Below are 11,054 nucleotides of genomic sequence, written 5' to 3'. Positions count from 1 at the left end.
CAAAAGGCAGCTGCCCGTTGAGAAAGAGTGTATCCGCTAAATCAGGCTGACTCCAGTCGGGCGATCGATAGTATGGTCCTGAGTCGTAGATCGAGGGCCTTTACTCATGCAGGTTAAGCAGGTTGAAGGGTCTGATGTTTGAGCTCTTTGAGTGTTCCGAGAATACAGAGACACCTCAGCGCGTACAAGGATTGGCACCGCTTCTCATCAGGACGTGGATGCACCCACTCTATCATTTCGTATAGATGTGGATGCTCGGGGCTTCCGCTAGGCTCTAATTTTGTAGCGTATGTCAACCGAGGCCGATAATATGTCCGATACCCGTGCCTTGATACCTTAAAACAACGCGCGGCGCGTCGGTGGCACCGGTGTTAGGCCCCTCTCACCACTGCCCCCGTCCGTCCTCCAGGTGCTGCTTGCGGCCTCTGATTGGATTTTATCTTGATTTTTATTTTCCCTTTCAACTTCCCTTTCTGTGGGCTGCTTCGGGGTCAAATGGTATCGGGTCTTATCTTGAGATCTAGTTGTCATTGGTTCACTGGATTCTTCCCGCTTCACAAATCAGCCACGTCAAAATGCTATTGGCGGCAGTTTGTGCGGCTTGTTTGACCTGAACCATTGTCCCAGCGCTCACAGACAGACAACTGCTCCATTGGACTTTCTGCGTCTCAATCCAGCCAGTCTTGGTTTTGTTGCTCGCAGTTGGAGAAGGCCATTCCGAAAGGCCCGGCTTGTTGACTGGGTCATGTAATCCGATGGAGAGAGCCTGGCAGTTGCATTACTTGCCGGCTTCTCGTCCGGTGGAACGGATTTGTCAAGATCCCGCACGTTGTCACTACTGCGATATCCTACTGACTCTGAGCCGGCGTGCCAGTGACACCTGAATCACACATTCCCTACTATACTAGCACGTTGAAATGAGCGCAAGAGTCTGACAAGTGAAATCTAGGCGGTGCTGCTGGTCACCAGGTATGCCACAGGACAGAGTGATCGATATCGGCCTTCGACACGTACTGACAATCATTAGGCCCGCGAGTGCCCTAACCGTGGCGCCGCCAAGTGGTATGTTGATGCTCTTTGATCAATCTACGTTACATCTACTGACATTGCATAGCTACAACTGTGGCAGTGAGTTTTCATGCCTGCCCTGATACCAATGACATGACTGACGAATGCCTGCTTTAGACGAGGGTCACATGAGTAGGTCGACGTCCGGATCAGACAACTACTCGTATCTTCTTTACTGACATGATCCAAGGCCGTGACTGCCCTGAGGGCCCCAAGGACACCAAGTCCTGCTACCGCTGTGGCCAGGCTGGCCACATCAGCCGTGACTGCCCCCAGGGAGGCAACGTCGGCGGCGGCGGCGGTCCCTCCAGCTCCGAGTGCTACAAGGTTGGTTTGATCCGCCTCCGAACCTGAGAGTCTTAAGTCGCGATGCTAACGCGTTGGCAGTGCGGTGAGGTCGGTCACGTTGCCCGCAACTGCCCCAAGTCTGGCGGTGGCTACGGCGGCGGCCAAGGCGGCTACGGCGGCGGCTACGGTGGTGGTGGCGGCTACGGCGGTGCCAGCCAGAAGACCTGCTACTCTTGCGGCGGCTACGGCCATATGTCTCGTGAGTTTCGGCCGGACCCATAAATTGCCGTTCCCTCACTAACATTCTCACAGGCGACTGCACCAACGGCTCCAAGTGCTACAACTGCGGCGAGAACGGCCACTTCTCCCGCGATTGCCCTAAGGAGTCTTCCGGCGGCGAGAAGATCTGCTACAAGTGCCAGCAGCCCGGCCATGTTCAGTCCCAGTGCCCCAACAACTAAGTGTGCAACGGCTATCGGCGATGAGTGTTCTGCCTGAATGGTAGTTCGGTTTGGGGACAATTCGACGGCTTCGATGCCCACCGTGGCTCACTTATGCGATCAACTTGGCATTGCGGATGCTTTGTACATTTCCTTTTTTTCTGATTTCCCTTTTTTTTCGTCCTTCTTCCTTGCTCTCATGTTCTCACGGCAAACAACTCTGGGACTCGGCCTGCGGAAAAGTTTTACACGGACAACGGCATATGAATCACGGCTTTTTCTTAACGCACCAAAGATACACCTTTCGCATTTGGTCGTCAACCTCGGCAAAATGCGGGGTTGGTCGGATCGTTTGGATGACGATGGCGGCAACGCTTAGGGGGAACAAGCTTGCGCTGAACCTCTCTCTGGTTTATGAATGAGAGAGAGAAGAGCAGGGTGGGGAGGGCCTCCTCTCAGGCCGGACACCTTTCGACTCTGATAGATATTGGTCGGTTCTGTTGAGCAGCCGGGAAAGGGCTCTCAACACGACCTAGACAGTAGTAGTGTGGGCCGTGCTAAGCGGCCATGGCTGTCGTTCGGGGCAGGGAATGGAAAGTTTGCGTCATACTCAATATTTCCAACATGTGTTTCGCGTTTTCGTCTAGAAGTGATCACAACCGATGATGCTCCACGTGAGACTTTGATGCCACAGCTAAATTGCACCCACCCCCATTAATCCTTTTGAAACCCGTCAGCCACGCCCTTTTCTTCCCGTGTCGTGTCTGAGCCGAAAATCCCGACATGCGTTATAGCAAGAGCAGACAGTTGGTTGGGGTGACTCGTCGGCCCTGCTTGCCCGGAGATATTCTGGGGGGGAGGGGGGGGGGGGGGCAGAGGATGGAAGGAAAAAGCAAAAAGGCAACGGCAGTTGAAACGGCTCCATGGTCCCTTTGCCTACAACTGCCTGCTATTTCGATCCGCGGAGCTTTTTAGACCTGCACGTTCTCACGGAACTGTGGACAATCACAGAAAAGAAGGGGGGGGAAGGGGGGGGTTAGAAGGGGGGGAGAGGGGTAGCCTCGTCTAGTCTTTTAATTCAAGTTCGTTCGCCCTCTCCCACGTAATAGCCGTGATATCCCTGAAACCAAAGGACGAGAAAAAAAAAGGAAAAAAAAAGGTTCTACAATACAACATCGCGAATGTCCCATATAGCCCCCATACGGTCCCCTAGTCTCGGGACAAGAGGTTTATATGTGCGTCTGTGCCGGCCGTGCTGACCACGCCGATGATGACGGGCGGTTTACAACTTCGCCTTGGGCATGAATTTCATGGCCTGCCGGACGCCCAGGTCGCCGAGGACCTCTTCGGCGCCGCCAAGGATGGCGTCGAACTTGTAGCTGCGGTTGAACATCTCGATGACGCGGCCCATGCCGGTCCGGGTGAGGCCGCGGCCGCCCCAGATTTGGACTGCCTCGTCGGCGATCTCGTGGGCGGCGCGGGTCGCGCTCATCTTGAGGAGGCCGATGGGCCCGCCGAGGTGCTTGGCCTGCTCTTTGTAGGGCATCTGGTTCATCTGGTAGGTGATGGTCTCGAGCCAGGACTGGTTGGCCTCGGTGAGGGCGATCATCTTGGCAAGCCTGTCGGGCACAGGAGGCGTCAGCTTATTGTCGTTTGCTCGGTAGAGGTGAGGAGAAGGGCAGGAGGGCTTACTTGAGGCGGATGACGGGCTGGTCGATGAGCTTCTTGCCGAAGACGAGGCGCTGGTTCGCCCAAAGGAGGCACTCTTCGACAATGGTCCGGCACTGGCGGATTGTGGCGCCTGGTTCATCACAGTCAGTCAGTCGGTCCCGATGCGGCTCTGTCTGGAACGGAAAGGTTGCCATCTGTTCGGGGGAAGGGGGGAAATAAGACTTACAAGCCATGGTCCACCGCTCGTGGTTAAAGTTGCTCAGGATGACGTGGATTCCCTTGTTCTCCTGGCCCAGGAGGTTCTCGACGGGGACCTTGACTTTGTCAAAGGTGATGTAAGTCGTACCGGCGGCAGGCGAATAGGACGTCTTGATGGCCTTGGTTTCAACGCCCTCGCCGCGCTCGATCAGGAGGACACTGAGACCCTTGTCGGTCTTAACTCCGGTGACAAAATAATCACAGAAAACACCATTCGTAATCCACTTCTTGCTGCCATCGACGATCTATTTGGTTATTTGATTAGTACAACCGAAGAAGAATTGATGCGGTGGTGGTGGCGGGGATGGCTGGAGGACTCACGTAGTGCTTGCCGTCGGGCGTTTTGGTGGCGGTAGTTCTCAAGCCCGCAACGTCGCTACCAGCAAAGGCCTCGGTGATGGCTAGGCAAATCTTCTTGCGGCCGCTGAAAACCTCATCCGCGATGCGCTTCTTCAGGGAGTCGGAGTTGGCAAAGTTGAGGACGACGGGCAGGCCGATGGTCATGCCGGCCATCATGCCGTCCTGGAAGCCGCGGCAGTTGGTGCGCGCCATCTCCTGGCTGAGGATCATGTCGTGGAAGTAGTCAAACTCCTCGCCCTTGACGGCGCCGTTGAGCAAGTTGACGCCATGCAGGTGCTTGCCGGGGCCGAGGCGCATGTGCAGCACGCCGGCGCGGGACATCTTATCGATGAGCTCCTGGGGGATGAGCTCGCCCTTCTCCTCGCACTCGAGGGCGACGGGGGTGATCTCGCGGTCGGTGAAGTCGCGGATGGCTCGCTGCAGCGAGCGGTGGGAGTCGTTGAAGTAGGGGGACTTGAACTGCGGGGTGAGCCAGGTGGGCTCGGCGTAGGGGACGGCGGAGAGCTCGCCCGGGCCGGCGACGACGACCTGAGGCGTCTCGCCGGCGACGGTGCCGATGACGAGCGTCTTGTCGTACTTTGTCAGGACCTCGTGACGGTGGAGGTTGTAGAAGTCGGCGGTGGCGTCGCGGCCGGCGACCTGGCGGAGGACGGCCTCGCCGCCCGGGTGGCCGTCGACGAAGTCGGTGAGGTCGTAAACCTTGGAGTCGATGATGCACCAAAGGGAGTCCTCGGTGTTGTTTTTGGCGACCTCGTCGCGGGTGAAGGTCTTTGCGGCCATGGCGGCGGGCAACTTGTTCGTCTCTCTTTGTTTGGTCTGGGAAAGGGGTGGAACAGACAGGGTGAAGGGGTACTGGTCTTTGAGCGTCTTGGGGGTGCTCAGGTTGGGAGATTCAATTGTTACAGGAGAATTGCGAGGAGGGGGAGGAGGAGCTGAGGTTCGCAAGTCAAGAATTCAGGAGGGCACAATATGTTTGAGATGGCGGCTACGACTCGGTCAACCGACTACCTAGAGAGGAGAAGCACGGTGTGTGTCGGTTGACATCGGCCTGGGGGGAGGGGATAGGGCGGCAGCCAGCCGTGTCTGGAAGTTGTGCCGCGAGCCTCGGCTCGTGGGGATTGTGGAGGACGCATCCGGGGGAACGTGCTGATATTCGGGGAGATTGTGGTTGGACAGCAGGCTGGGGGAAGGAATTAAGTCTAGCCGGGGGTGGGGTTCGTCGGATCCGAAGCTTGAATGGATAGGTTTGGGTGTGCATTCATTATTGAGCAGGAAGGCGTGTCTAGAAGACTGGAGTTTTTGTGACTGTGTATGGTGTATTGTGTGCCTGTGCGACCTTGAGAGGGACCGCCTTGTACTAGCATCTCAGTAAGAAGACTGGAGGCTTTTTATTTATTTATTGTTCGAATTCCCTAATCGCTTGTTTGCGATGTCTGAAAAGAGCCCCTGTCGACGCTCCCCACAGTGGAAGAAGGAAGGAAGCTTTTACCCCGCAAAGGGGGGTGGGCGCGCATCTCCCGGTACCGCAGTAGCGTAGAGTTGCATCCATTCACGAAGCTTGGGCATGTCCTTTTCGGGGAGGGGGGCCGTCTTGTGTTCTCCCTTGGCTGCTAGGCGATTGCCTCTCTGTGGCTTGCAGAGTGCCCCTGGATAGCTTCGCGCTGATCAGATGGCAAACATCGGGATGGGCCCAACATCGGGTTGCCCACCATCGATGGGGAAGGGCGCCAACATCTCTTTGTCTGCTCTGGGCAGATCGGGCTGCTGGGCAGGAGCCCATTGACAAACAAAGGCCACCTCCATCAGGCCAATTCTTCCCCCTGTAGCCCTGCCCGGGCATTTTTTTGTCTACCCATGCCGGCTTGTAACTCGTCTTGCCCAAGGTCGTCCGTAGCGCTGCCATTGCAGCGTGCGCAGTCGCCTATATCGGTAGGAAGGTCCTCGCTGGCCTGGGGGGGTGCAATGGTGTTCGCTCACGGGCTGGCCCGCATACTAGGGCGCAGATCAAGAGGGATAGGATGAAGGAAAAAAAAAGGGTAAGGAGGGTAGAAAGAAGAAAAATATCTTGAAAGTTTGCTGGCACACCCAGACTCGGCGTGCCCGGCAAGAAGAATCAATTAACCCGGTTCCCCAGGTCGGGTATCGCCACAAGTAGGTAGTTGCCAACCCCCGTTACATAGCTCCACGCCCAAGTAATATCACAAGCAGTTAACACCCTTTCCCCTGCTGCTTCCATGAAAGAAAGGGAAAACCATGTGAGGGAATTACCACACATACCATATAACCTTAGCTTATGCAGCTTACACTTACAAGCCCATGCTAGCGAGCACCTCGCGAGTATCCGGCAAGCAGCCGGTCAGCTCTTTCGACGTCTAGGAAGCGGCCGAGGGAAGGATGCGCCGGAACCTGCAAACCTGAGTCCAGAGTATGTATGCCGTTGCCGAGATTGTAACTAGCCATTGGCAGAACGGGACCCGAGAGAGGACTGGCATGCTAGTTTAGGTAGGCACCATCGTGGCCGTGGGGATGAGGCTCTTGGCAAGGGCTGCGGCGGGAGGGCGCGATGAGGAAGTCGTCATCTTATGGTCGGCAAGAATCGTCACACTACACCGTAGGTATGGATGTCTCTTAGTGTACGTGTACGTGTGCCTAGGTATGTGGTGCGGGGCTAGTGTCGCGGGTCCCACAGGGTCGGTGTCGGTGTCACTTTGTCAGGCGGAATGTATTGATTTCCTTGTCATGCCGTGCCAGCAAGACGCCATTAGATTGGACCTGTGGGCGGGCGCAGTAGGAGCCTATTGGTGCGTGGGTGGCTCGGTTAGTTGGCATGGTTGGGCTCGGTCTCTTTGGATGAAAGGTTGAGGATATCGTCAGCTCCTCTTGTGTGCAGTTTTGGTTAGTATCTCCCCCCCCTTTCTTCTCCTTCTCCTTCTTCTTCTTATCCGGCGCTACACCGAGTCAGTCGCTAGCATTGTAACAGGGTGGGCATAGGATACGGATAGACGTGTTGGCGACTGGGAAAAAAAAAAGAAAAAAAAAACTGTAACGCACAGTGAGATGGCTGAGTTGAAAGGGGAGGGAGGGGAGAGAAGTTGGATGGGGAAGTAAATGTGGAGGAATGACGCCGACAGTGGAGAAGAAGCAGTGAAGTGTCACCGGCCGAGCAACTTAGCGGCTTGATTGCCCCTCCTTCCACACGCTTAGGTCCAGTCGTCGTTTCCTCTCGCATCAAGTCGCAATTCTCGTTCCGATCCACACCTATTCCACCTAGGTATTCAGCAGCACAACAACACTTTTCCTTGTTCCGATCCCGCTCTCTTCCCTTCCTCCTCCGCCCGCTGGCAGAGCCTCTCCCTTACCATACGGATCAGATACGCATCTTGTGTGTGTGTGTATGTCTGTCTGTCTGCGTTTGTGTGGTCTTGACCTTGCCCCGAAGACCCTGACTCCTGTTATCCTTTCCAGGAAAAAAAGACTAAAAATAAAGAAAGAAAATCCTCAAGTGTAGTTGACCGAAACCCAAACCTGCCTGACCAACCAACCAACCAGCCGACCGGCCAACCAACCAACCCTCACCCAGCTGGGCTTCTGTCCTATCTGGACGTTTCTTGTCTGTCCGTTTGATCGCCCGCGCTTTTTTCCTCCTTACCTTCTTTTCTCTTTGGGTTATCGGCACCTCTCCCCTCTCGCTCGTTTATCCCGGATGATATCAAGGCTTAGCGCACGCGGAGTGTCCCCCGCCCGGTCGCCTGTTGCATTGTAAGTCCCTTCTTTTGCCGTTTTGTGCTCTCCCCCCTTTGCCTCTCTCATCGCCCCTCATTCTTTTCCCACTACCCGTTGCGACATTGCGAAACACCGACACACCTTGCGTCATTGCCCCTCCCCACAGAAAAAGAGGAAGAAGGAGATGGCGAAATAAAAAGAAGAGCAAAATGGCATACCGTTGGCGAGCCATGCCCGGGACAAAAAACAAAAGCAGACGCAGAACGCCACATTCCGCCTCTGCGGTCAGCTCAACCCGAGCTGGGTCGATGTGCATGCACGCCCCCCGTTGTTGCACAACCGCCGCTCATCACTCAGCCACCCGCCGGCTTACACGCCCGATTACATGTGAGCCCAGTCGGCAAGACCCACGAGGCACCGTCTTGGGATAGGAGGAGTGACGGGTGAGAATGGCAGTTGCTGCGTCCAACAGCTGCTGCAAGTCAAGCCACCTCCATCTGCAGAGAGAAGACGTGTGTGAAAGGGAGAGGAAGAGAGAGAGAGAGAGAGAGCGAGAGCATGGAAGAGGGCGAGGTTGGGTTTTGAGAACAGCAAACTCTGGACCGACTCGAATGTCGCCAGTTTCTTCTTTCTTATGCCCTTTTGACTCCCCTCCTCCCCCACTTGTCCATTATCAACCTTTCGGTTAGACATGGTACTCTCAAAATGGCACTTCACGTCGCAACCCGCGGGCTATTCCAAGGTTGCTCTGCCCTGCCCTGCCCTGCTCTGCTCTTCTTCACGTTGCAGCTTGTGCGTCTCGGCGCCGCCGATATGAGATGGTCCGCGACACCACACCTCACCTTGGCCGTCTTGCCATGCGTCGCTCTCTATCACTTACCAGATCTTATCTGGACGTCTTGCGCTTATCCTTCTCGGCGGCTGTACCCAGGTTGGCGGGTCCCTATCATCTCCATCTCTTTCCCCCATGATCCCGACCGAAACCCCTTAGCCGTTGAAGACATTTCACTACGTTGCTCGCCATCCCCACATTGGCCCTGCTGCCGCCTCCGCCTGATCTCATTTCCCAACCCCCCCCCTTCTTCAAGTCGGCAATCACTCTTCTTTTTTTTTGCGTTGTCTCACTCGTTCCCGGCTTTTCTCAGAGTCGGTTCTTAACCCAGTGAACTCCCTCACTTATTTAGTCCCCGGACTAGTACGCAATTGGCAGCATCGTGGCCTAGTTTGGCCTCCTTCCCCCCATCAGCCAGCCTCCGTGATCACCCCCATCAAATACAGCCCTACTCTCTTTCTCCCCTGCTTTTCGCCCACATTGCAGCCATGGACGCTTACTCAGTATCTTATACTAGCCCTGACAACCGGAGTACATCTCGCATCTACCAGGACCTTGAATCCTGCCGAGTTCAAGGCCTCCGTGGGACCGGCCGAGACGAGTTGCTGCTCAGATCGTTGACGATGGACTCACTTTCACAGGTAAGTCTGCTTCGGGTCGCGGCCGCTGACTGTCCCCTTTGATGGACGAATTCGTCTTAACCCTTTCCACCCTCACCGACCGTACCCATCCCGTCTTATGCCTCAGGGTACAAGACGATGGAGGCTTGTTATTCTCGTCCAAGCAGTCTGCTCCTGACACGTTACAGCGCAAACAATCCGAGTCGGGCCCCAGACCTCACGTGGGAATCATCGGCGCTGGCCTCGCCGGATTGCGTTGTGCCGATATCCTGATTCAACATGGCTTGCTGGTGACCATCATCGAAGGCCGGGAACGGCTTGGAGGCCGCATGTTCCAAGAAACGCTACCGAATGGACACACTGTCGACCTTGGCCCCAACTGGATACATGGAACCGACGACAACCCCATCAACGACCTCGCAAAAGAGACCGGAACCGCGGTCGGCCGCTGGGACAATCGGTCGTATGTGTTTGATGAAGGGGGGGAACTGTTCGATTTGGACGAAAGCGAGGTCTACTCTACCATCATGTGGGACATTGTCCAAGATGCATTCAAACATTCTAATAAGAACTCGGCCGATATTCATCCCGACGAGAGTCTATGGGACTTTTTCCAGCACAAGGTAGTCGAGAAGATCCCCGACACCGACGAGGATCACGCCAGGAAGCGAAGCATCGTTCTCCAAGTTGCCGAGCTTTGGGGTGCGTTTACCGGAAGCCCGATCGAAACCCAAAGTCTCAAGTTTTTCTGGCTGGAAGAATGCCTCGACGGCGGTAAGTCACCCTCTGCCACAGATCTTCCAGACTTGCGTGGCCTGCAACTCTCGGGGGGATAGCCGTGGTTGACTTGTGGAAGAAAACCTATTCTGCGCCGGCACCTACGAAAAGATCTTGGAGAGAATCGCGGAGCCCGTGAGGCACAACGCGGATATCAAGTACGATACCCGGGTGACCAAGGTGGAGCTGAAAACCGCGGACCGTGAGAGGCCAAGGGTTCACACAAACACCGGCGAGATCTTTGAGTTTGACGAGGTTGTAATGACGGCGCCTTTGGGCTGGCTAAAAAAGAACCTGCAAGCGTTTGATCCGCCGTTGCCCGACAGAATCGAGCGAGGTATCCAGGCCATCGGCTACGGCTGCCTCGAAAAGGTTTACATCAGTTTTCCCAGAGCGTTTTGGCTCGAACCCGACAGCAAAGGCCGAGTAGTCCAAGGCTTCTGCCAATGGCTAGCGCCAAATTACACACCAGAGACGAACCCGAAGAGGTGGAACCAGGAGATTGTCGACCTCGCATCGTTGGGCAAGCATTCACACCCGACGCTGCTATTTTACATCTTTGGGGACGAGTCAAGATACATCACGGAAGAAGTGGCCAAGCTGAAGACGATACCGGAGAGGAACTACTTCCTGTACGATTTTTTCAAGCCCTACTATTCCCGGCTGCCGCACTACGACGAGACGTCGCCCGACTGCAAGCCCAAGGGGTGCCTGTCGACGGACTGGATGCGAGACGACCTCGCGGGAAACGGCAGCTACAGCAACTTCCCCGTCGGGTTGACAGAGGGCGACAAGGATGTTGAGGCGATGCGGAACGGCGTACCGGAAGGCGGCCTGTGGCTGGCCGGCGAGCACACGGCACCGTTCGTGGCGCTAGGAACGGCGACGGGGGCCTACTGGAGTGGTGAGAGTGTCGGCCTGAGGGTGGCTGAAGCCTACGGCAGGGCGAGCATCACTAATGTCCAGGCCGGCGAGGGGCAGTAGGCAGACGGGGGAGGTTGGTTGGGTCGTTGGCCG

The 11,054-nt window shown here is 55.9% G+C and overlaps 3 protein-coding genes across 3 annotated transcripts; 2 read left to right on the top strand and 1 right to left on the bottom strand.

Moving 5' to 3' along the window:
• Positions 1–575: 575 nt before the first annotated feature.
• On the top strand, positions 576–1,817 carry GLRG_07459 (zinc knuckle; the record flags this gene model as incomplete). The annotated part of the gene is made up of 8 exons (XM_008098144.1): positions 576–594; positions 950–969; positions 1,028–1,062; positions 1,115–1,128; positions 1,186–1,200; positions 1,259–1,395; positions 1,456–1,615; positions 1,669–1,817. The coding sequence occupies 8 exons, from the start codon at positions 576–578 to the stop codon at positions 1,815–1,817; spliced, it is 549 nt and encodes a 182-aa protein (XP_008096335.1).
• Positions 1,818–3,078: 1,261 nt separating this feature from the next.
• On the bottom strand, positions 3,079–4,865 carry GLRG_07458 (acyl-CoA dehydrogenase domain-containing protein; the record flags this gene model as incomplete). The annotated part of the gene is made up of 4 exons (XM_008098143.1): positions 3,079–3,415; positions 3,489–3,597; positions 3,694–3,970; positions 4,047–4,865. The coding sequence occupies 4 exons, from the start codon at positions 4,863–4,865 to the stop codon at positions 3,079–3,081; spliced, it is 1,542 nt and encodes a 513-aa protein (XP_008096334.1).
• A 4,457-nt stretch (positions 4,866–9,322) lies between these two features.
• On the top strand, positions 9,323–11,021 carry GLRG_07457 (flavin containing amine oxidoreductase; the record flags this gene model as incomplete). The annotated part of the gene is made up of 2 exons (XM_008098142.1): positions 9,323–10,034; positions 10,117–11,021. 2 exons carry the CDS (start codon positions 9,323–9,325, stop codon positions 11,019–11,021), a joined length of 1,617 nt encoding a protein of 538 aa, XP_008096333.1.
• Positions 11,022–11,054: the final 33 nt, after the last annotated feature.

Source organism: Colletotrichum graminicola (genome assembly GCF_000149035.1).
Source record: "Colletotrichum graminicola M1.001 genomic scaffold supercont1.31, whole genome shotgun sequence".
In the NCBI taxonomy this organism is placed as follows: domain Eukaryota; kingdom Fungi; phylum Ascomycota; class Sordariomycetes; order Glomerellales; family Glomerellaceae; genus Colletotrichum; species Colletotrichum graminicola.
Note: the sequence above shows the minus strand (reverse complement) of the source record. Positions and strands in the feature narration are given on the sequence as shown.